Source organism: Schistocerca piceifrons, chromosome 7 (genome assembly GCF_021461385.2).
Source record: "Schistocerca piceifrons isolate TAMUIC-IGC-003096 chromosome 7, iqSchPice1.1, whole genome shotgun sequence".
Lineage (NCBI taxonomy): Eukaryota > Metazoa > Arthropoda > Insecta > Orthoptera > Acrididae > Schistocerca > Schistocerca piceifrons.
Genome location: NC_060144.1, coordinates 366660674 through 366687978, shown reverse-complemented (window position 1 = coordinate 366687978; position 27305 = coordinate 366660674). Strand labels below are relative to the sequence as shown.

Below are 27305 nucleotides of genomic sequence, written 5' to 3'. Positions count from 1 at the left end.
CAGTTTTCTTTTTGTTTTACAAGATACCCTTATTCCTCGAGTAATCCATGGCTTCTTTGTAGATTTTCCTCTAACCTTGGTAAGTTTTGGGGGAAAGCAGTGTTCAAATAAGGTAAGCACTTTATTAGCAAAAATGTTATATTTTTCATTCATGCCATGAGCACTGTAAACATCAGTCCAGTGAATGTCTCTGAGGAGTGTCCTAAAATAATCAATTTTTGGCTTACTGATTACCCTCTTGAGCTCAGATTTAACAGATTTTATATCCTGTTCAGTATTAACATTTAACAGAAGGAACTGCATGTCATGGTCTGAGAGGCCATTGGCTATTGGTTTTGTAATATAATTTTGTTCATTGGACTTTTCTATAAAGATATTATCAATGGCTGTTTGTGAGCAAGTGGCTATCCTAGTGGGAACTTTACTGTGGGAATTAAGTTGAATGATAGTGTTACTAACTCAAATAAGTTCTTATTCGGAGAGTCTTTAAGGAAATCTACATTGAAATCACCAGCAACCACTATTTCTTTGTTTTTGGTTATTAAATGGGCCAGTACAGCTTCAAGGTGGTTTACAAACAGATTAAAGTTACCTGCAGGTGCTCGATATACACTTAATATTATGAAAGATTTTTTGTGAAAATCTAATTCTGTTGCACATGCTTCCATATGCTGTTCTAGGCAAAATTTATGAATGTCTATGTTCTTAAATTTATGACAGTTCCTGATGAATGTGGCAACTCCTCCTTTCTCCATTTCTGATCTACAAAAGTGAGATGCTAACCTAAACCCTGTAACACTTAAAAGTTCTATACCAGTGTGTGTGTGTGTTGCCTATTTTTGACAAATGCCCTAGCCGAAAGCTTTATTTGTGACAAGTCTTTTTGTTGTACCTATCTGCGACTCAGCATCTCTGGTATATGGTGGCTGGTAACTTCCCTTTTCTTAATATTGTTACATTCCATCCTAGATTTTCGATTGTTTATTTATTTATCCATTCTTAGACAATATACATTGTATGGTTGTCATCAGTGAATGTACGAAGTATGGTATGAAGTCTAAATATTTTCTTAACAAATGCCATTTACATTGTTTAACAAGCATAGGTATTTTGATGTAGAACTGACATGCATACATATTAAATAAATGAAAAAAGATAATTTATATTGTTTAAATAAATATACTAGGTGTGTTGATATGGAACTAGCAGACATAAATACATAATACATGACTGAAAAAAAATATGTCAGGTATAACTTATGTTTGGTGTTCCCAACAATTCTTTGGTTTTCATTTGATATTCATCGAAAGTGTAGAAACAATGCTAGTGCATAAACAGTTTTATGGTTTTTTTTAAAAGAATACATACTGCTAATTTCTTTTATATTCTATGGCAGCTTATTACAGATTATCACACCTTGATAATCAAGACTGTTCTGAGCTTTTAGCTTATTTTTTCTACCTAAATGGAGGCAATGACTCAACCTTTTGTTATCATCATGAATAGTGTTATTCAAGCTATAATTGTCAAGATTTTTTTCTGATATACATTATGGTCTGACAAATAAACTCACAACGAACAGTCAGAATGGCCATGTTTTTAAATACTTCTTTGCAATGTGCCCATTTATTGCATTTTGTCATTATTCTTACAGCTCTATTTTGTAATCTGAAAACTGTTTGTAGATTCTGGCTACTATTTCCCCAAAAGATTATTTCGTAGTTAACAGTGGCATTCACTTAACCAAAGTAAGCTGACCTTACACAGATGTCACTGCATACTGATGCAAGAACTATTTAAGTGCATAGCATGCTGTGTAGACCCTCTTTGAAATAATCATGACATGTTCATTCCATTTTAGCTGACTGTCGACGTGCAGTCCTAAGAGTTTAATGTTCGTTTCATCTGTTACTGAAGTGTTGTGTAGTTTTAAATTTATGGACTTGTGCTTCTTGTTTATTCTAATGTGCATGCTGTTTGTTTTCTTAATACTGAGAGTTACTCTGTTCGTTGTAGACCATTTGTAAACATCTACTAGTGCTTCATTGGCTTTCTCCAATAGCAGGTCATGTGTCTTGCTAGTAATCAGTATATTACGTCATCAGCAAAAAGTACTTTTTCTGCATGCTCCACTCATTGTGGAAAATCATTAATATAAGTCAAGAACAATACTGTGGGAATCCTATATTAACATACTGTGGGTCATATAAGTGATTTACCGCATATTTGGGTGTGCTATGTGAAATTTCTACTCTCTGCACTCTGTTATTTAGGTACAATTGGAACCATTCATTTTCCATCCGCTGACTCCCAGAGACTCCAACTTATGTAGAAGAATGTCGTGATCAACAGTATCAAAGGCCTTTGATCAACAGTATCAAAGGTCTTTGATTGATCTAGGAAAATTCCAGCTACATAACTGCCCTTGTCTATTGATTCAAGAACAATTTTTGTAAACTGAGCTATTGCGGTTTCAGTGCTTCTACCTGGTCTGAAGCCATGCTGTTCCTTGTACAGAAGATTATATTTATTTAAGTAGCTCATTAGTCAGTTTTTCATTAAAGTCTCCACTATTTTGGAAAATACTGGAAGTAAAGCAATTGGCCTGTAATTTTCTATGTTTTCAACATGACCTTTTTTGTGAAGAGGTATGATTTTAGCTAGTTTCAGGTAGTCTAGGAAGCAGCCAGTCTTAAAAGACTGGTTAATGATGATAGTTAAAGGGGCTTTAATGCTGTCTATGCACTCTTTTAAGACACAAACAAGGAATTCGCCCAGTCCTGTTGAGGATTTGTTTTTTAATTGTTTTATGGTACTACTTACTTCTCTCTCGGTATTGGGGAGCAGAACCATTGCTTTTTGATGTAATTTTGCACTGGAATATCAGATCTTTTTGGAAATTTGCTCTGCAGGTCTTTTGCAATACTGGTGAAGTATGAGTTTATGAAGTTAGCCAGCTCTTTTTGATCACTGATTGTATTGCCTGATTTCTTGATTTTTAGTGTTTGAGTGCCTCCTTTGTTTGATTTCCAGTCTCACATTTAACTTAAGTCCAAGCAGCTTTACTTTTGTTCTTTGCATTTTTTATCAGTTTGTCATTAGCTGACTTTTTAGCTGCCTGAAGTTCCTTTCTGTATATTTCTTGTAGTTTTTGTAATAGCTTAAAAAACCAAGGGTCAGACATGTATTCTTTAAAGAGCTGAGTTGTCTGAAGGTTTGGGAAGCTTTTGTAAATCCCACTGGTAATCCATTTCATTTTGCTCTGTGCTCCAACCGGAAGTAGGACTTTGGGAAACAATTCTTCAAATTTGAGCTTAAACAGTGACATAAAATGACAAAACTTTTTGCTGGCAGGTTTCGCGACTTAACTGTGCAGTAAAATTTTGAATGGCTGATTTGGTGTAGATTCTTTTATATGCATGTAGCTTACTCGCTTTTCCCGTAGAAACATTTATTTGCGCAATTTGACAAAGATGATTTGAAACTCCCAGATTTTTGAGTACTAAGTCAGTTTTCTGTGCCAATTTCAGTGGCTATAAGATCAGTAGTAGATGCTGAGTGTGGTGTTATCCTTGTTGCACAGCTGACTAGTGATGTCATTCCAAAGCTGTTCTAGACCCTTTATGAGTTTTGCACAGAATATGTCAAAATCACCACTAGGAGAATGATATACACATAATATGAGAAGTTTTTTTACAAACATTTTGAGATCATAGCTCTACTGCTGACACTTCAAAGTGTTTTTCTTCACCAAGGGAGACAATGTCACTTCTTACCTTATATTGGAGTTCATTCTTAATAATAAATGCATGACCCTCCCCCTTTAATTGAAACTCTACAATAAGAAGATATAGTTTATGTGAGGGTAAAGTTACATAGGCAATTTCACTTTCCTTGCACCAGTGCTCAGTGATGCATATAACAGAGCTATTTAGGGTTCGCAACTAGAATTCAAGCTGCTGCGCTTCATTTTTGATACACTGAATGTTTTGGTGGAACACTGTTAGGCATTTCATTGTGTTTGTATTGTCGATTCTTTTACAGAAGCACAGCTACCTATGTGAAGTGCTTCACTGCAGTTACCACTAGACACTAATGCATTGTTTAAGTTTAAGCTACTAGAAGTATCAGCGACATTACATAAATTAATTTGCATTTACTTGTTCAGGGCTGCTTGGATGTTGTTATATGCTACCAATTATTCTAAAAAAGCATTCCTAATACCTCTCATATTTAGAATTTTGTTTAAGTCACCTTTTTCTGCGATAGTTTTGCTTATTTTGTCACACAAAAGTTTTTTGCCATCGAAATTTAGATGCAACCCATCTTTGGTGTGAAGGCATCTGTCCAATTTACCTGTATCAGCTACTCTCCTTTTTCCAAACGAAGCACACAATTGTTTCATTTTAATGTTCATTTTTCGAATCTCCTTGTTAACCCACCTACCTTTGAGGTAGTGTTGTAATTACTGTGTTGCAAGATTTATTAACTTCTAAGAAGTTTTTCAGGCTTTATACACCATTTTGTGCCTCATTTCTTGCGATGTCGTTGGTTATGCACACAACATATTCATTTTCTTCTCTCATTTGCCCTGCAGGTTAATATCGGTAATGTTTTTCGTGCTTACACCAGGTTTTACTAATCCCATTGCTTGGAAGTCTTTGTTATTGTCTTGTAAAGTTCTCGCCAGGTTTCTGCCATGGCTGTCCGTACTAGATGTAATAAAGAGAAGAAAAAGAAATTGGATTGGCCATATATTAAAAAAGAATGATGGACTGATAAAAACAGTTTTATAAGGTTATGTAGAAGGGAAAAGGAAGCGAGGAAGGAAGAGATTCCAGATACTGGATGACATGATGGACGGTACAACATACAGCAGCCTTAAGAAGGAAGCAATGGATCGCAGAAAATGGAGAGGCAAAGGACCTGCTAATATAGCAGATAGCTGATGATGATGATGTCCGTTAAAAAAAGAACACTGTACCTCTTATCCAGCATATTCTTGGTTCTGTTGTCACTGGCTCTAGCTGAAGTTTTGTTTGTTCTGCCGCTGAATTGTTAACAAACCTTGTTGCCACCGTGCTTCACACTTTCCATGTACTTGATAAATTTTATATTTAGGTGATGTAGGCTGTTGAACTGAATGTAGAAAAACAAAAAAAATAATGACCGAGACATGACTTTAACCAACAATTACCAGTCTTGAGTGTTATGAATGTTTTTTTCTTCTTTACGTATTTTAAACATCATGGAAATGCTCATAAATATACACCTTTGTTTAATAAATTCGCATGCGTATATATAGAGGGTGGTCCGTTGATTGTGACCGGGCCAAATATCTCGTGAAATAAGCGTCAAACGAAAAAACTACAAAGATGAAACTTGTCTAGCTTGAAGGGGGAAACAAGATGGCGCTATGGTTAGATGGCGCTGCCATAGGTCAAATGGATATCAACTGCTATTTTTTTAAAAATAGGAACCCCCATTTTTTATTACATATTCGTGTAGTATGTAAAGAAATATGAATTTTTTAGTTGGACCACTTTTTTTGCTTTGTGATAGATGGCGCCTGTAATAGTCGCAAACATATGGCTCACAATTTTAGACGAACAGTTGGTAACAGGTAGTTTTATTAAATTAAAATACAGAACGTAGGTATGTTTGAACATTTTATTTCGGTTGTTCCAATGTGATACATGTACCTTTGTGAACTTATCATTTCTGAGAATGCATGCTGTCACAGTGTGATTACCTGTAAATACCATATTAATGCAATAAATGCTCAAAATGCTGTCCGTCAACCCCAATGCATTTGGCAATACATGTAACGACATTCCTCTCAACAGCGAGTAGTTCGCCTTCCGTAATGTTCGCACATGCATTGACTATGCACTAACGCATGTTGTCAGGCGTTGTTGGTGGATCATGATGGCAAATATCCTTGAACTTTCGCCACAGAAAGAAATCCGGGGATGTCAGATATGGTGAACGTGCGAGCAATGGTATGGTGCTTCGACGACCAATCCACCTGTCATGAAATATGCTATTCAGTACCGCTTCAACCATATGCGGGCTATGTGCCAGACATCCATCATGTTGGAAGTACATCGCCATTCTGTCACGCAGTGAAACATCTTGTAGTAACATCGGTAGAACATTACGTAGGAAATCAGCATAAATTGCATCATTTAGATTGCCATCGATATAATGGGGGCCAATTATCCTTCCTCCCATAATGCCGCACCATACATTAACCCACCAAGGCTGCTGATGTTCCACTTGTCGCAGTCATTGTGGATTTTCCGCTGCCCAATAGTGCATATTATGCCGGTTCAAACAAATTTCGGGCTTGCAGCCGGTCGTTGTTCAATACTTCGCACGATATTTCAACTCGACACCTGCCAGTCATCTTCAGGTGAGCCGTCGCAGACTGGCGAAAACGTCGTCCGTTCTGCAATATATAGCGTACTGTAACTATTCTGCGCATGCGTCGGAAACTTGATAGTTGAACCACACTGCCCGCCGGCAGCGCCCTCGCTGGTGGAATAGCGGTACTCAGTCGCCCTCTGCGTTGCTGTTTGCCACGGTGGTCGACGCAATCTGTCGTCTTCAATTTGAGCAAATTGTGGAGATGATGGGATTCCATGCACTGTCCAGCTGGTAGCCGCTGTCACGGTTTAACAGATTTTCTGCCAGTCGTATTTCTACGGATTCTTTAATTCCTGGTGCATAGAAATATGGTACGGGAGCAGTTGATGTTGATGTAGTATTCTCAACACCGACGTTTTTGAGATTTCCAATTCTCACGCATTTTATCTGCTACTGATGTGCGGATTAGCTGCAACAGCAGCTAAAACACCTACTTGGGCATCATCACTTGTTGCAGGTCGTGGTTGATGTTTCACATGTGGCTGAACCCTTCCTGTTTCCTTAAATAACGTAACTATCCGGCAAACGGTCCAGACACTTGGATGATGTCGTCCAGGATACCGAGCAGCATACATAGAACATGCCCGTTGGGCATTTTAATCACAATAGCCATATGTCAACACAATATCGACCTTTTCCACAATTGGTAAATGGTCCATTTTAACACAGGTTTTGTACCGCGAAGCAAATACCGTCCACACTGGCGGAATGTTACATGGTACCACATACTTACACGTTTGTGACTATTACAGCGCCATCTATCACAAAGCGAAAAAAGTGGTCCAACTAAAACATTCATATTTCTTTACGTACTACATGAATATGTAATAAAAAATGGCAGTTCCTATTTTAAAAAAACGCAATTGAGATCCGTTTGACCTATGGCAGTGCCATCTAGTGGGCCAACCATAGCGCCATCTGGTTTCCACCTTCAAGCTAGATCAATGGTCAATGGACCAACGCGTGCATGCGTGTGTGTGTGTGTGTGTGTGTGTGTGTGTGTGTGTGTATATATATATATAAGTTCACGTGCCATAAATATAAAAAAACAGCAAGTGTGTGTGTGTGTGTGTGTGTGTGTGTGTGTGTGTGTATATATATAAGTTCACGTGCCATAAATATAAAAAAACAGCAAAAAACCTGATTTGTGTGTGGTCTCTTTGTAAGCAAGAACAGAGTTCAGAGTTATATATAGAAATCGAGCTTGCCTTCACACAAAGATTTCCTAAGATACACAATGCCATCGATGCCACAATCTGTTCAGAAGGTGTCAGAATTCATTTTGAACACCTGCTGTAAATAAAGGTAAGCTTAATTTAATCTCATTGTGTTGTAGTTTATGCTTAACTCAGGGAAGACAGAGCTGTTGTGTGGCAGCTGGTGAAGGAACTGTGTGGTGAAAATCCATGCAGAGCTGGTGAAGGAACTGTGTGGTGAATATCCATGCAAACTGCTGAAATCCCATTGCATTGTAAATGAAACACCTTGTATGTCATGCAATACATGTTGATCTTGGGATTTCTTCTTTGGAAACTGCTATGGTTTACATCCTGTTTGTGTTTAATTGTTCCTCATATGTGCGAACTACCATATTCCTTATTGTAGAGTAAGTTTCTGGAGTTAGTCTGCAGCATCCTACACTTTAACTATAAATTATATGAACATCAGTTGTATGTCAGTTAATGATACTAAAACTCTGCCTTACACCTTCACTACTTTTAGCTCAAGGAAATATTGTTATTCTGCATTGTGAAGATTATTGACTTGGAGGCCACTTTATCGCATCCTTATGGCATCTTATTAATGTCTCAGACATACAACAGATATGGTGGCGTACAGTAAAGGGGCCTGTAAAACAGATGCTATGTGGATTCTAACACCCAGTATCTTAGCAACTATTGTGAGACCTGTTAAAATCATTTCAGCAAATGAGGAGACCGATTATAGATTCCAAATATTGGCCTGTGTGTGATTGATTGTGAACCGAGTACTTGTACTGCTGTCACTGAGCCTCAATAGATGAGCCTTTTTAAATTATATGTTTCAATTTCTACAACTATGAGAGGAATAAAGTCAGAAGGAGAACCTGACATTTGGATGCTTTATTCTTTCTGAGTTCAGTAGTTGCTGAGAAGAGCAAGACTGACTGAGGTGTAATCAGCTGTTCCACAAACATCATTATAAATGGGAATGAGAATATTGATGCTGCTGAAATTCATCAGCATTTTTGCAGACAGCACAGGGAAGGAATTCATTCATGGCTCTGCATGCAGCATTGCTTAAAGAGCTCAAGAAAGAATGAGAATACATTTTAAAAAATGGCCTACTTGTGTCTTTTCCACATCAATAATACAGTGCAGAATGTTGAGTTTATCTGTGAATTTGTTGAAGGTGATTTTCTGTTAATAGTGCATGAAATCGATCAGAAACTTAAAATTAGTTACAGAAGTGCTCCGTCAATCATTCTAAATGTCTTAGGATTTTGGATAGTGTCAGCTCTTTGGATTCCAAAAAGCTGCATGAGCAGAAACTGGCACATTTCTAATTTCTCACACACTTCTCATGAGTTACAATGAAGACAGTCATGCTGTTTTGTCAGAAATTATTATGCTTGTGAGAAGAAGGTAAATATGGAATTATGGGGGAGCAGAAGGGATCCTGTGACATCCAAAATAGGAATCACAGCTTACAGGCCATGAGAGGTAGTCAGTGGGATTTAATGCTATTCCCACAAAGAAATTGTGCCAATTCCTTGAAGTTTCTGAAGACAGGTAATAGGTCTGTAATTGTCCTTTTTAGGGTTCCGTACCACAATTGATAAAGAGGGAACCATCACAGGATCACTTCGTTGTCCATCTGTTTGTCTGAGTTAAGTCTACTTTTTCTAATGAATGGATAAAGGTACCTACCAAGGTGAAATTTATATCAAATACTAAGGTCTACAGTCCCTTGGTGGTGTAAATAATTTAAGCTTTAAAGTCAGTGAACTCAAAAGATATGGCTATACATGTCATATATTTTGATACACGCAAACTCACAAATCAAAACCTATAGATGAACTATCTATATCCATGTTGTCTCAGGTGGTCTGGCAGTAAAGCAGTAAAGTATGTGCCTGAACACTGAGAGGTCACAATATTGAATTTTGGTTGGACCATGGAATTTTCAGTCTTCATTTTAATCTAGCCTTCATCTCTCAATGCTGTGAGGAGATACCAGAAACAACATATGGTTCAGATACCATGTTAAACTGTAGGTCCAGTTTCCCCAGTAGGGGTAGGTTAGGGACACACAAGGTGTCAAAGTGGTATCCAATAGAAAGACTTGCACCTGACCATTGAGCCAAATATTATTGTTATCTGTATACATAATTAAGTTTGTATGGAACCCTCAGAATGCGAATCCTACTCGCACTTTTCCGTTTTCTTTTTATTTATTTTTTAAATCACTTACAATGATAACATTCAAATCTGAAATTTATGAGTTCGGGCTAGAGGTTATTTCATCCTCATGTTCAATCTAATCTTGGAACCTCTCATTATATTGGAAGATTCAATCTGAAACCCAAATCAGTGGCTGCACCATTGCAGTGTGCTGTGATAATGTAGAATGGTTTAGTAGACATTACCACTGTGACCATAGGATGTACTGAAAAGCACAGAATGGTCATAAAGATCACTACTGAATCTCTATCTTGCTTTAAAGCTGGAAAATCGTATTGTGTATTGTATTTTCCACCCTTTGTTACAAATTCACAGGCATTTCCAATGGTAGGGAATAGTTCAGATTCATTGGAGCGCATAACATATTCCCCGTGTGGATGCTCCTTCCAGCAATCAAATTATTATATCAATTCGTGTGGTTTACAAAAAGTGTATCAGTAGCAGATCTGTTATGACTATTTTATTTATGCTATTCTTTTCACTGTGTTTTCGTCGATATCGTATGATGTAGATGTATATTAAAATCGCAAGTCATTTTCAGGGCAGTGTTCTTTTGAAAGGTGACAATCTCCTTAAATTCCCTTGTGGTTTTCTTTTTCTTTTTGTTCAGCAAGTGAAGTTTTCTCATGAACTCTAAATGTTTTATGGTATTTTTTAAGACTGACTCCACAAACCTGCAGAAAATCTGCAACTGTTGTTATGAATTCACCAATTAAGTGGGCCCTGACAATTTGCATTTCAAATTGTGAGTTAGATCATGACACTGTACCAGTCATGCACATACTGCTGGCTCATAACACTTCTAGACTACTTAAATTCAAAGGGCAAGCACAAGACAATCACTGTTTCAGTGCGAAGTCATTGAACAGTCTAAGCTAGGTTCTTATTAATGTGCCCATAGAGGATAGAGCACACTAGTTAAATCTAATCAGTCTGCAAAATGAAATGAAAAACTGGATGTAGAAGTAGTGCTTTAGGGGAAAGCAATATTAAAAGAAGCTGAAAATGCGTTCCTAATTATGTGTGGTATTAAATGAAATTGAGGTGAATCTTAAACTGATTGAGGAAGTAATGTGCTCTGTCAGGAAGAGGTAAAGATACTTGGTAGTGTTCAGCAGATTTGGGAGGCATGGAGAACTATTGATATTAAGGCCCAATCCAGAGCACAGAATGTGTATATAAATGGCAATAGGAAACCCAGAAGTATCAGTGAAAGATGGGAAAGGAACGCCTCGCCTTTAAGTCCTAATGGTAAACTGTTGGTGCATATGCAACAAAGTGCTATAGTTTGAAGCGTTCATCAAAAAAAGTGAAGCTCACACAGTAGTAGGTGCAGAAAGCTGGTTGAAACCTGAAATTGATAGCAGTGAGATTTTTGGGGAAACTTTAAATGTATATTAAAAGGATAGGCAAATGAGAAATGGAGGTGTGTCCCCACCCCCCAGTAGGCAAGAAACTCAAATCCACCGAGGTAGAATTTGAAGCTGCATGTGAGATTGTGGGCAAGACTCAGTATCAGGGTTAAGAATAAAACGATATTGGATATTTGTATTGCCCATCAGACTTATCTCCTAATGTAACTGAAAAATTTAGAGAAAACCTCAGTTTACTTGTACGTGTATTCCCCATTCATGTTGTAATCATTGGTGGAGACTTTAATCAACCAACAATTAAGTGGGAAAATTACAGTTTTGTTAGTGGTGGGCGTGATACAACATCCTGTGAAACTTTACTAAATGCCTTCTCCAAAAACTATCTAGAACAGATATTTAGGAACCCCACTCATGTTGGAAATATACTGGATCTTAATGGCAACAAATAGGCCTGATCTCTTTGAGGACGTCCACATCGAAACTGGTATCAGTGACCATAATGTGGTTGTGGCAACAGTGATTATGAAAATCGGAACACATCCCAGCTGAGCAAGTTGGTTTCAGGCCACAGAGAAGTTGCTGCAAACAGGTGCTGGCCCTAATAACTGTCATAGAGGCTGACTTCCAAGAAAATATTAAGACATCTGTCACGTTCGTAGACCTAACTGCGGCGTATAACACAGTTTGGAGAGAAGGGATGATATACAAATTACTAAAAACAATCTGATGCCAAAAAACTGTAACTATCATCAACACCATGATAAACAGTAGATATTTTCGTGTTCACTTGGGAGAAAATGTGAGCAAGGAGAGGAAATTAAGTAATGGTCCACTACGGGGCTCTATCTTAACCCCCCTATTATTCAACCTATATATCTCCGACATCCCCAGTACCAGGTCAACAAAATTCTGCTACACGGACAATATCACCCTTGCTTGTAGAACCACTGATCTTGGACGAGCGGAGACAATTCTCACAGAAGATCTAGCTGTTATGAGTGCCTATTTTAGAAAGTGGTGACTTAAACCCAGTACAAGTAAAACTAAAGTATGTACATTCCATATGACAAACAAGCAAGCTAACGTGGAGCTCAGAGTGAAACTTAATGGAAACACTCTTTGCCATAACAAGTACCCTAAGTACCTTGGTGTCACCCTTGACTGCACCCATTCATATAAAAAACATCTTGAAAATACTGCTGCCAAGATAAAAATCCATAACAATACTATTCAAAAATTGTGTGGAACAACATGGGGAGCTTCAGCAGAAACCTTGCGCACATAATCAATTGCGATGGTCTCAGTAGCCGAGTATTGGGCCCCCGGTGTTGCTAAACAGCTGCTGCACTGGAGAACCTGGAATTACCCATACAGGAAGACATACCAAGTTTACAATGAGATAGACTCCGTTCAAGAAACCCACCTTTACGGCAAGCAGAAAAGCTGTATGTCAGTAATACTCAGGTGAGAGACCTGTGGAACCAGAGCTGTCAACTTATTGAAAATCCTCAAGAGTGTGAGTGGTTCCAAAAGTATAACTGTGATACTGCTGGCACAGAACTTGACAGGAAACTGCAGGTAAAATTGAACAAAGCTCACACTGGGCAATGATGATGTGCAGACTCTCTTTACAAATGGGGTGCTACAGAATCTCCGGTTTGTGACTGTGGGGTTCTGAAACAGACAAATAAGCACATTAGAGATGAATGCCCATAGAATTCCTACCAGGGGAGTTGGAGTGACCTCATGAAAGCTGATGATATGGCTTTTGTATGGATTATGAACCTAGATATTTACATTTAGGTAGTTTTATATGTAGTTTTGTATTTTTGTATTCCTGTTGTATATAGTATTACTAATGTTACATACCTGTAATTTTAAACTGCATGTGAGCCGTATGAATAAATAAAAATTAAAAAAAAAGTTCAGTGAACTAGATAAAAAATCAGTAGTGTCATATCTCAATGAGGAACTTGAAACTTTCAGCACTTGGCAGAAGCATGTAGAGGAACTCTGGCTCAAGTGTAAAGAATAGTTGACAATGCACTGTATAGATATGAACCCAGTAGAACAGTTCTAAGAGATGCTGAATGAAACCTGTTTGGCTATCAAGAGAACAATGTGTGATATCTTCAATGACTACTGTAGCAAAATATTATCAAGTGATCTTTCACAGAACCCAAAGAAATTCTGGTTGTATGTAAAGGCTGTTAATGGCGCCAGAGTTAGTGTCCAGTCCCAAGAGAATGAGGCAGGAACTGAAATTGAGAGGAGCAAAGCAAAAGCTGAAATGCCTAACTCCATTTTCAAATGTTCTTTTCAAAGAAAAACCCAGAAGAATTGCCCCCCAATTTAATCCTTGTACCACTGGGAAGATGAATGAAATTAAGTATTAGTGTCAGTTGTGTTGAGAAACAGCTGAAATAATTACAACTGGGCAATGCTCCAGGCCCTGGTGGAATCCCTGTCAGGTTCTACACTGATTTGTGACTGAGTTAGCCCCTCTTCTAACTATAATCTATCTTAAATCTGTCGATCAAACTTAATGAGGCATCTTGAACCCAATTACCTGCTCAATGTCAACCAGCATAGACTCTGAAAACATCGATCATGTGGTACCCAACTCATACTTTCTCACATGACATACTGAAAGCTTTCCGTCAAGGCAAACACGTAAATGCAGTATTCCTTTATTGCTGAAAAGCATTTGACTCAGTACCACACCTATGCTTATTGTCAAAATTATGATCATATGGGTTGTCAAGTGAAATTTGTGGCTCAGTTCAGGACTTTTTGGTGGGGATACCCCAACTTGGATGGAGAAGCATCACTAGATGTGGAAGTAACTTCGGATGTGTCCCAGGGAAGTGTGTCGGGACCTTTGCTGTTCATCTTGTATATCAATGATCTTGCAGACAAGATTAATAGTAAAATCAGGCATTTTGCAGATGATGCAGTTATTTTTAGTGAAGTACTATCTGAAATCTGAAAGAAGCTGCATAAATATTCAGTCAGATCTTGATAAAATTTCAGCTTGGTGTAAAGATTGGCAATTGCTTTAAATGTTCAGAAATGTTAAATTATGACGTCACAAAATGAAAAAACATATAATCCTATGACTATAAAATCTATGAGTCACTGTTGGAATCCGCCAAGTCATACAAAAATCTGGGTGTAAAACTTTGTTGGGATCGATCACATAGGTTCAGTCAAGTTTATTGATAGAATACTGGGAAGTGCAATCAATCTGCAAAGGAGGTTGCTTACAAATCACTTGTGCGACTGATTCTGGAGTCTTGCTCAAGTGTGTGGGACCCGTACCAGATAGGACTAACACGGGATATTGAACATGTACGGAGAAGAGCAGCATGAATGGTCACAGGTTTGTTTAACTTGTGGGAGAGGGGCACAGAGATACTGAAGGAACTGAATTGAAGGATTTGTGAAGATAGATATAATCTATCCTGAGAAAGTCTGTTAACAAAGTCTCAAGAACAGCTGTAAATGATTACTCTAGGAATGTACTACAACTCCATGAATATTGCTCGCATAGGGATTGTGAAGATAATATTAGAATAATTACTGCACATACAGAGGCATTCAAACAGTCATACGTGAATGCCTTCCATACATGAATGGAACAGGAAGAAACTCTAATAACTGATACTCTAATAATTGATACAATAGGACATACCCTCTGCCATGCACCTCATGGTGGTTTGCAGAGTATAGCACCTCGTGGTGGTTTGCAGAGTATAGATGTAGATGTAGACAGTGATATAAATCCTTTGCTGATAAGAATTAATCACATTCAAAATAACAGTTATGCACAAAAAAGATAGATAGAGGCAAGATAGAGGAGATGAAATGTTCATGTGCATTATTAAGGGATCGGGCCACCTCAGTTTCCTTCCGGGCAAAAATAATAATAGGAAATTAGAAAAACCTGTTTTGAAGTGAATCATGGATGACAAATGAAAATAATATGAACATTTCAGCCAATTCAGTGAAAGAATATGAAGTCTGAAAATTGTTTACATTTTAAATATGTCAGATCTTTCAGAAACAACAGTTACATATGATATGTGAACCAAAGATTGATGAAATGGAGAAAAGACTCCTGCTACAAATTTTTACAAAATTTCAGGGGTCCTTCACTCAAATGTTTTCACATTCTGAGCATTTTTAAGAAAAATATGTATCTGCCCATCTCAGTAGAGACAAGTTTGAATTGTCAGTTTTGTTCTGAAATGTTCTGATATCAGGACAAAGTACAGTAACATTTATTTTTTTCTTCGATAGACAAATGCAAAATTTGTTTGGGATTGTGGACTTCTGTTACAGATTGAGGCATAATGTGCTGGAAATAATTGCAGAAACACAATACACATCATTTACTTTTAAATACAAGTTAGGGGGAAAATTAATTTTTGATAAGTAAATTGTTGAATTAGTACCAACTGTGAAGATATACCTTCCACAAAGATTCCTATACCATTCAGATAATGCATACTCTATTGTAACAAAGTAGTCAAAGACTCCAATACATTCTCCTCTGTCAGTTATTATATTAAATGACATATTATCTAAATCTCATCTGTTGTTATTAAATATGTTGCTTTGGTGAGCCTTATCTTTTTCCTATACTCGAATATTTTTCTGTATCTCTGTGTTAACTATATATATTTATATGTAGAACTCTACATCGTAGTTTTTATCATTTTTGAAAATAAAAAGTATTTTCCTCAAAGTAAAATATTTATTTTTGATTACAGATGCTTGAAGATCTTGAAAAATGAATTTGTGAAGGATCTGACAAAACGTTATGGCAAAGTTTTTAAAAATGATGTAAACTGATTTTGTGGCAATTGTACCAGTTATATGTGGCCATTCTTTTCCTGTAAATGCTTGTTATACACCAGTATTTGGACACAGAGTCTTTATTTATAGTATCTTGTTAATAAAAACAGGTTTTCTGCCTGTCTTGCCAGATTTTGAAAATTATTGACTGAATGACAGCATGTTTTATCGTGTATCTCAGCAGCATTCTGTGATATTTACAAGTAATTGTGTGTGCTTGAACATTTATTTAAGTTATTGATTGTATGATTATGATGTCTAATACAGCTGTTAATTTTGTTATATGTGTGGTGTATGTGATAGAGAGAGCCATGTCTTGCCAGAAGATAATCTCTGCTTTATTTTGCTAATGCAGAACAGAAAAGAGTGAATATAATTCTTCATACTAAAATGCTTCCTTTTTATATGACCATGTACTGAATGGAATTTGTATAATGGTCCTGAGAATTGTGATCTAAAAAAATAAGTTATTTTACAAAAGAATAATTCTGTTGACCTTTTTGTCATGCCACTAATTTTCGTAATTATGATTTTTGCAGTTTTTGTTTTATGTAGATTGTGTACAGCTTGAATGTAATAGTAACTATTTAGAGGATATTCAAAATTAATTATGATGTTTTACTGTCATTTCTGTGTTTGGTAGTGATAGAATTTGCTTTTTAGCAAACTGAAGTATTTAATGGTCACACATTTATATTACATAATTTTAAAGACTGACATCATATCTAAACATTGAGTACATTTTGATGAAAAAAGTGCAAAATCTAGAAAGATATTAGAAACAATTTTAGGAAAATTAGATCTCTTACCACTTCATGCAAAGAGTTACACTGGAGAGTACAATTAGTAAACTTGATGACATCTAAACTTTTGAATATATATTCAGGTTTCTCAACTCAAGTCATAGAACAAGCATACAGAATGTCTCACAGTTGGTCTCCTGTGTGTGTGTGTGTGTGTGTGTGTGTGTGTGTGTGTGTGTGTGTGTTGGGGGAGGGGCCTTGTTTGGAAGGGTAGTAGGAGGAAGAATGTAGGATGTGAATGTCATGTTTGAGTCACCATCCACCGACTTCTTATTGGTTAGGCTGAATGAGTGAGAGGTTATCCCTTTTCCACCACTCCCCAAGCTGACTTTCCCTGTTCCATGCTTTAAGAGTGGATAGAAAGGAATTGCACACATAGTACAGCTGCGTGGTTCTGATATGTTTGCTCTCTCACAGCATCCTAAAGTTTACTTTGTCTCTAATCGTCATTATCCACTATTCTCATGCCATTTCTTCATGCGGACCTCTGTATGTGCTTTACTCCTCTGTACACAATAAACTGATGATGATTCATAGCTACTGAGGATTGTTTCACTTCCAGTGAATGTTCAGAAGTTGTCCAATCATACAAAAATGAGTCTTTCTGTCCGCTTATCTGTAATACATTATTTTTGTGTGTTTTTACCATCATCTAACAATCCCTGTATCAAGTGCCAATTGTCTGCATGTTTTTTTGTACTTTACTACAATTTTCTATCGTTGTGACTTCACCCATGGACAGCTCCACAGAACTTCTGACGTCATCCACTTGGTCATTTGTATATATTGTGAAAAATTATGGCCTTGTAACTCTCCTGGGGTGCCCCCAAAGTTACTTTCATGGATTTCTCCCTGTTTTCAGTGATATGCTGCATATTCTGTTTGCTAATGTTTTCTTTACTAGGATCTCATCAATCCAATCGGAAAGTTGGCCTAATGTTCCATATGCTTGTATTTTATTTATTAGGCAACAATGCAGAACGGTACCAAACATCTTCTGGAAGTCATAGAACATGTCATCAACCTGGTTGTCAGTATTTACTGACTTCTGCATCTTGTGAACAGAGTGAACAAGTAGGGTTTCACACAATCATTGTTTGGAAATCCATGTTGATTTCTACAGAGAAGACTTTTGATCTCCATAAATACAGGGGCATACAACTTGTTTCAAATTCTAAAACTTACCAACATCAATGATGTTTGCCAACAGTTTCGTGCATCTGCTTGATAACCTTTCTTGAAAATTTGGAATTTTTCCAATCACAGGTATCTCATCAGTTCCAGATGTCTTTCTTCTGTTGAGAGATTTCAGCTGATTTTCTATCATGCAGTCACTTATTTCAGTTTCTGACATTTTGAAATTTATGCAGTGATTTAAAGGAGGGATCATAGTCTGATCTTCCTAAGTGACCCAATTTTGGAAAAAAGTAATTAAGTATTTCAGCCTTTTCTCTGTCATGCTCTGTTATGATGGTGTTGCGCACACTGTGTGTCTGGACAGATGGCTTTGATTCATTTACTGAACATGAGATCAAAACTTCTTAGGATTTTCTGTTGGATTGGAAGACAGAATTTTATTTTAAAGTTCTCTGAATGCTTCACACATGGCTCTCCTTATGCTGCTTTTGGCTTCATTCAGCTCTTGTTTGTCTGTGTGGCTTTAGGCTATGATTAAATCTGCAATGAAGCTCTTGTTGCTTTTGGAACAGCTCTCTGTCAGAGCTATTAAACCACAGTATTCTTTCTCATCCTTCGCAGTTCTACTCAGCTCATACATGTCTATGCATAATGTAGTAAACTCTTCAGTTTTGTCCATTTATACTCAAAATTGTTAATCTCAGAGATGAATGTTTTCTGCTGACCACGGAGGTAATCTGAAATCTGTTTCTTGTTACATTTGCTAAGCAAAAATGTCTGCCTACCTTTAATTACATTCCTATTTACAAATGTATTCAGTGATGCCCTAAAGTTCTTGTCTTTCTAGTATCACTTGTGCTCTACAAAATGTGTTGTGTGCATGCTATTTGGTGCTCTTTATACAAACTGCTTTTAATTAACCATTACATTTTGTGCATGAAATAATCTCTCAAACATTTTCTGCTTGGATTGTTCATACGTCTTGCTATGATTTGAAATTGTCAGAGAGGATTACAGTCTTCACTGTACAGAATGGCTGTGTTTTGGTACAATAATTGTATTATCCAATAAGGGTTGTATTTGTTCATCCGACAACGAGTTTAAAGAGAGCTCCTAGCAAGTATTCTGAGTCACTTCAGTTAATTCTACAAAGTTTTATGCAACCTCTCTGTACAAACCACCTACTCTCATTCACTTATTCTTCCTCCTTACATACTGCATTAATTACCCGATAAGCACGTTCTCCCCTGACTGAAAATCAGTACATTCTTGTGCCAGATACATCCGTCAATTCATGCTACAGATGTTTTGCATGCATAACAGCTGTTGAAATGCTTTGAGAAAGCAAAATTTGAAATGAAGAATGAATGAGAGAGAGAGAGAGAAAAGCAGTGTATGTGGTGCATTTGCTCTTCAAAATCTGTGACTTTAAGATGGGTGGTGCTCTGTTGTTCCTAAAATTGCGTGACATATAAACAGTTCGCTACTTGTGGGTAATATTTCATCCTGTGAAATGGCAATAAACTTGTTACTTCTACTAGGGAAAATAATATTTAATGGCTTGTTTTTTAATTGATAGTTTTTCTACTACTGTTATCATTACTGTGGGCATGGTGGAGCAGTTTTACTGAACATTGGCTCTTTGATGCTTGGGAACTTAGTTAAATTTTAATGCTTAGGACTCCACAAGATATTTGAACATGTCATATTAGTTGAGACAAATTTCCTATGCATTTGTTTTTACTCATGCAATTACTGTCTCAGGAGTATCAGATAATTATCTCCAAAAGTAATACTGTTACAAAATGCCAGGTATTTTTGATTTAACTGTAGTGGAAAGTATTGAGCAGACATTTATACAAAATTGTCTTGAACAATGGTTTGAACAGAAACAAACAACCCTTCTGTGTGATGAATACTTATTTTTACTCGCTCCATTATTTGTGTTTCATTCAGTATTTTTCATTGTTGTACAAAAATCCCTTTTACTTAGAAATAATATGTAAATATTATATTCTGATTCTGTTCTTTATACGCTGTTTAACACTTCGGTTTTAATTATAGATACACAATGCTCCTATATTTGTTTCCAAACACACACACACACACACACACACACACACACACATGTATCCATCCATCCATTCAACCCCCCCTCCCCCCCTCATGCACTGTGTGTGTGTGTGTGTGTGTGTGTGTGCGTGCGAATAGCATGCATGTGTATGTGTATTTGTGAACAATAATCAGTTGTTATTGAAATATGTTTCCTGGGCTAATGTGTTCAAAATATGATATATTGTGTATCTATTTTTTAGCAGATATAGTCCTTGTAGCAACTAAAAATACTTACATAACATAAAGTTTTTAATGAAAAAAAAAAGCTCTGTCTGGATTACTCACTAGGTATATTTTTAATTTCGATTACAAGTTTTGATGTTGTGGTAGATGATACTGAGATCTAAGAATAGTGCTTCAAAGTATAATTTGTCCAAAAGGTTGAGTTTTAAACAGTAAGTTCAGTTTTACAATTTTTTATTGCATCCTCATTGTTTTGGATGAACTGCACTTTGCAGGACTACAGATTACCTGATACTCCATACTGAAACCAGTAATTAAAATAAAAAGTGTAGTGAGTAAGTCAGATGGTGTTCTTTTTTTTCAGTGGGCAGAGTTTCTTTAAGACATATTTATAATTGTGAGAACATGTTCATTTTTATCATATGGGATTATTTCATTTATAGTCTAATTGTGAAGTGTTTAACCAAGTTGAGCATGTTGTTTCAAAAATTATCACAACTGAAATGATTTATTGTGGCTTTTATGTGAAACTCATAATTTATTATCTCCAAAGCTGCTGTTAAACAAATAAATTTGTTTTCCAAGTTTGGTGTTTTTGTTATTTAGTATGAAGTGAAACACTAGAAGACAGTAACCAGTTGTCATTTCAAATTTGTTTCATGGGGTGCATGCATGTTCAGGTGCAAATCCCTCATTACCTTCATAAACATCATTTATTTGTGACATTACATTATTGTATTCTGGGGCTAGTGTGGGGAGAGGTTCATTAGATGAAGTAGTCACAGGTGTGTACAGTATTTTGCTACAGTGAAATGACTTAATATTCTGAAATATTATTGTGTTATGGTGGTAATGTTAATTATAAAATAATAGAAAAACTAATAGCCTAACATATTACCAAAATATCTTTCGGTTTTGTGAGATTTTTTTCAATAAGATTCGGCTATGCCAGTCATTGAAGGCTTTACGCTTGCCCTTTTGACAACTACTGTAAGTCCATTTCATTCAGCATCTCTCCAGCCTTATGCTTTGTTTTATATCTGTTATGCAGTAGTCATTGTTTCTGTAGAAGTTTCCATATAGTGTCTGTATACTATAGAGAGGTCCCTCCCACCACCTAGTTGGTCCTAAGTATCTGTCAAATGCATGGTTATCTATTATTTTAAACTTAAACCACCTGTCCAGAGCTGAATGTTTCAACTTCCACACTGAGATATGCCACTACCATCTCTGAATCTTGTTTTGCTGAACATATGGATCAATATTGTTACAGCTACCCCTTGATCATTGATACCAGTATGAGTTTGAACTTCCTCAAAGAGGTCAAGTACATTTGTTGCCATCAAACCTATTTCCATCATGAGTGGGCTTCTGAGTAATTTGTTCTAAGCAGTTTTCAGAGAAAGCATTAACTATTGTTTTGAAGGCTGTCTTGACATACTTGGAAAACTCTTAATTACCGCAACTGACTGTTGGATGATTAATGCCTCCTTCAACAGTGACAGTGTGATTGGGGAACATACAGTATGTATTAATCAGCTGAAGTTTTTAGTTACATTTTAGGGTGAGCCTGGTAGTCAACGGAACACTCAAATTATGTTTTTATGCCCACTCTTCGCACTAAATGATGCCAAATATTGTACACAACTTTAGTTTTCATCTTTAAGAGTTTGAGTTTCTTGTGTTCTGCAGCGAATACACCATCTCCATTTCCCATAAGTCTGTTCTTCAAATACCCAATAAATCTCACTACTGTCAGTTTCAGCTTTCTGCATCCAGTACTACGTGAGCTCTGCTGCTTTATAGGAGTGCTTCAATCTCTGGTATTTTGTTGTGCATTCTTTGGAAGTTGATCACTAGCATTTTAATAGTCTCACTCATGGAGGACATTTCTTTGGGTCACGGGTTTCCTACAGTTGTCATTATCTGGACTAAACAATCCTTGTGTGCACTCCAAACATGGTCAGCTACTTGAGTAGCACAGATGCAAAGTCAGCTATGTGAGTAGCGCAGGTGAAAGATATCATTAGTTCCAATGTTCGCCGCAATCTACAACTGGTCACACAGTTTTCAAGGCCTCTTCAGGGTGTGAATGAGGCCAAGAGCACCCATACCCTAGGGTAAGGGGGATGAGGGTGGTCCCTTAACTCTCAGGGAAAGGAAAAAATATGGTATAGTCAAGGGTTTTTCTTTCAAGAAGAGAAACCCTGAAAGGTCCCCCCCCCCTCCCCATGTATACCGCCACAGCACGGTTTGGTAATTTTCCGATAGCGCTAGTCGCAAACATGGCGAGTTCAGGTGCGGAGCGAGCTTTCTGTGTGTTTGAGTTCGACAAAAACAAGTGTGTTACAGCTGTTCAACTTCGACTATGTGGCTTTTTTCTGTGGGGACACATTAAAGATCTAGTCTATATACTGCCTCTACCATGTGATGTAGCAGAGATCTGGTAGAGAATACGGAAAGTGACTGCCACAGTAGATGCTATGCTGGGACGGGTATGGGAAGAATTCAATTACCGTGTTGATGTCTGCCGGGTCACTCATGGTTTGCATATCGAATGTTTGTAAAAAAAAACTTTCAGTGTTTCTCTTCAAAATGCAATATGTATGACATCTGTACAATGTTTAGTTCTTGTGCAAGAAATAATTGAAAGTGTTCCCAGACTTTATGTACACCCTGTATATATGGTGTCTGTTCTTTTGGACACGTCTGAAAGAACAGGCACCACATATAGATAGATATACTTTTAATGACAAATTTCATTAAGATATGAGTGAATTGAGAAGCAGTAGTTAGTATCCCAAGTTTCCTAAACAGGCTTCTGCAGGATGTTCTTGAGTTCACATCAACAATAATTCCTATTACATGTTTTTGGGTGTGGAAAACTGTAGCTTGGCTTAATGAGTTATCCCAAAAAATAATACCATATTACATTATGGAATGAAAGTAAGCATAGTACACTAGCTTTTTTTATTTTTATATCACCTGTGTCCTAGAACATCTGCACTACAAATAGAGATTTGTTTAGGCACTTAAGTAGTTCTCTGGTATGGTCCTCCTAGCTGAATTAATTATCAAACTGTATTCCTGAGAATTTAACAACATGGTCAACTTCTTCTATCTGTTTGTCATCATGTTTTTAGGCATAAGCTGTCAGGAGACCCCTTACATGTTTTAAATTGCATTTAGTGTGTTTTTTCAAAGTTTAGTGACAAAAAGTTATGAATCAAAGGAGACCAGTCCCTAAAAAGCAGAAGTGTTGAGTTGTCAATAGGCACACATAAAAGATAAAACTTGCTGCGTTCAGAGTTATCCATTGACAAGCTGGACACACGCGCACACACACACACACACACACACACACACACACACACACACACACACACACACACACACACACACGCGCCTAGGCGCCTACATGGTGCCAACCGGACTAAAATAATAACAGTGCCAATGCTACTTTTTGGCAGATGGACTGGTTGTGGTGGGGATAGTACCGAGTGGGGTGTATGAAGGAAGGGGAGGCAGGGAGCTGGGAGAGGGACTGGGGGTGATTGGCTAGTTGCTCGGAGGGAGGTAGCCAGCTTGCTGGCTAGGAATGTGGAAGGAAGGTGCGGCAAGTATATTGATTAAGTTGCCTGTTGTGACAGGTGTTACGGCACCTATTCCTAAAGACCAATGTATGAACAGATTCTTGCGTATATTTAATATTTCCATAACTGATGCTTCAATGTTTGTAAAATCACTCATTCTTATGTTCCACAACAGATGTTCAAGGTGTATTGTTCAGTGCTGATGGAAACACCAGCCTCATTAAACTTTGACAACACATCAAAAGCATTGAGGTTTCCTGAGACTGATAGCAAACAGGCAAAGGAAGCCAGAATATTTTTATGGACTAAAAACCCACTCTAATTTTTTCCAATAATGCATTCCAAAAACAGCAGAGAGATATAAATTCAGTAATAAGCCTCAGGATTTGTAACATCCACATTGGAATGAATGACATGTCCTTTATTAATACTCAGAACAATTACTGGCACCTCACATTTCTCTCATATTATTTTTACTTTTCAAAAATGTTTCTTGAGATGATCATTGTGTTTTCTCCTATGTACAGCTACTGTTCTTCAGGAATCTTGAAATGTTTTACTGCAGCATACAAATTCATATCTTCTTTTGGCAGGTATCTGATTAATAACATGGCATTACTAAGTAAAAATTTGATCACAAAGAGAGAAACCATAAATTTCACAGTCTGAATGGAACTCATTAATCTATTGGCACCAGTTGACACATCATGGTCAGTCCAATGATTGCTTTCCTCCAAATATTCAGAGAGCATCAAGAAGCTTGACAGAAATCATTATGGAGTTATGCCTCTCCATCCACTTTGTGGGGCATTGTTTCTTTAAATGTAATTTTTGTGACTCGGGCCAAAATTCTTTTATCTTTCTTAATAAAAGATATTGCCTCTTTGCAGCATTAAGAACTGATTAGGTCTTTCCAATGACAAAAAAAATCTAATACCTTGGACCTTGTAAAATTCTGGGATTGCAAGATTTAAACACTGCAACATACAATGTGCATAAATGGTTTTACGTTGATGCTCGGCAGTGTGTGCTTGTGTCCTTTTAAACCATCCACTTGTAACCTAAGTGCCATCATAGGCCTCGTCTTTGAGACACTTTATGTCAAGGCCCAGATCTTACAATGTTGTCAACACTGTCTTTGAAATATTTTGGGCGGTTGTACAATTAAGCAGAATGAAATACAAAAAGATGGTCACTAATTTTAAGTTGCAGCTCCTCATCAAAATACCTAACACAGAAAGACACTTGCTTGACAGTTGACAGTTAAAACAACCATTGTCTCATCCTTTTTATTTTTTTCAGAAATATATCTCGGGAGGGGGGGGGGGGGGGGGGGGGGGGGGTGTCGTGTTGTGTTCTGCAGCCCAACAGCCCCTCCTGCCATTGGACATGCTACTGATGTAATGTGTAAAGTTCAGGAAGTACACACATCACACTTTTTCACTGTGAATCAAGTGTTTGTGCTTGACAAATGGCAATAATTCACGAAGACCAAACTCAACAATGATACAATAAGGCATTTGTTACTGAGCTAAGACTTTACCCCATCATTTGTATTAAAAAAAAAAAAAAAAATTGGATATTTTTAGTGAATGCTTCGTGAAAATGAAAAAACAGACATTTTTTTTTTTTCATATGGAAGGTAATAAATACACGTATTAAAAGACTAACTTGAGTGTCAGATTTGGTGTACTTTCCTCTTCATAAAAATGTTTTTACACCAACCGAATTTGACAAGTCTGTCTCCAAATGTTAGATCTGGAACATAGCCAGAACATGTGAGAAAGGTCAACAGTAGTCATGGAACAGAGCAGCTCACCATATGACAGAAACTGTAGTGTGAAACTGCCTGAATGATTCAGCCAATCTGCAGTGGAGTGTATGGTGTAATGCAGACTGTTCCAACACTGCTCATAGGGCACGGGCACTACCATGCACCTCTCGGTCAGGCGCAGCTAGTATAGGCTACCTGCCAGGCATGTCAGTTGCCTGCATTCTGCTTGTGCATATGGCATGTGACCACCCCAGCCTGCATGTGCTCAGGTGCAGCGGTGCATTATAGTCATGTAGGCTACGGCCCGGCTGTTATAAACGCGCCACCTGTTTGCCCATCTGTGCACGTGAGCACAAAGCTTTGTGTGTGTGTAGTCTGGCTTGGAGTCAAACCAATATGTCTGCCTTTCATTGCATACAAGTTTTATTTGTTTGTTTCAGTCTAGCAGTATGTTTCTTCAAAGAATATACTCCACTGCAGTGTAACACATTCATTCTGGAGATGAGTGCTGAGTAGAGATTCTCCAGGCTATACTAATTATGTGGCCATGCTGGATTTCTTCAGCTACAAATTCATGGTGGTAGTTTCACAGATAAGAAAGCAAGAGAGGGAAAGGGGAGTGCAAGGCTGCCACAGCTTAGGGGGTCTTGATGCATTTTGTTGGGTTGATTCCTGACCTTTTCTAAGTTGTGAACTCTTTACAAAATCACCAGAGGATGAAGGAGTACAAACTGAATACAGTATTTCGCTTAATAGACATTTGAATTTACGTTGGCATTTGCACTTTTTTCTGTCTCCATAGGTAAATGGTCAGCTTAGATGGCTGCCACGCAGAGCACCCAGGTTCGATTCCTGGCCAAATGCATGCACCCCTGAAGAGAACAAATGAGGAAGCAATACAGTGTCACAATGATGTTGACCTGTGAATGTACAGTGTTCAAAGATTTGGAGGTCATCAGGTCCATGCAGCATTATACCTCCCCGCCCCTGAACGCATGGACCCCCAAAACTCAGCCTCACAATGCCAATTCAGGAACTGTTGAATGAGAACTGTTGAGAAAGTCTGAAAAACAGCTGTGACAACAGTGTGCTGACCAAATGTCTGTCCATACTGCATTCACTGTGCCACAAGGCAGCAGATGACATGGCGTTTGGTGGACATCCCTTGGGCCTTCAAGGCCCAAACAAGGACCTCATTTATTTGTACATCTGGAAACTCGCACACTCTTTACGAATGTTATTGTGAATCATAAAGTTTAGAAGAACCGTAGCCAAAGTGATCAGCTTTGTGGTTGGGTGCTCCATTACCCCACCAGCACAGAAGAAAAGCACCAGATGGTCGTTGGTGCATGTGGACACGTTGCATTACATTTCCCCAACATGTCACAATGTGCTACACATGATTTAAGGGTTGCGGTGTAACTGTCAGGTGAATCCATTCACCAACTTGTTCCAAGAGCTCTACTACCTTCACTGTTTGATGCAGTCGTGCATTGTCATCCATAAAAATGAAGTCGGAGCCAAACACACCACTGAAGAGATGCAAATGAGGAAGGAATACAGTGTCACAATAATGTTGACCTGTGAGTATACTG

The 27305-nt window shown here is 37.5% G+C and overlaps 1 protein-coding gene across 2 annotated transcripts in view; it reads left to right on the top strand.

Annotated features, from left to right (window-relative positions):
- LOC124804821 (xylosyl- and glucuronyltransferase LARGE2s-like) overlaps positions 1–20896 on the top strand; it is a 170100-nt gene extending 149204 nt beyond the window's left edge. For both annotated transcript variants that reach the window (XM_047265161.1, XM_047265162.1), the window contains one exon: positions 16021–20896. In XM_047265161.1, coding sequence (XP_047121117.1) covers positions 16021–16102 — 82 coding nt within the window. In that variant the 3' untranslated portion in view covers positions 16103–20896. The remainder of the gene's footprint in view (positions 1–16020) is intronic.
- The last annotated feature ends 6409 nt before the right edge of the window (positions 20897–27305 follow it).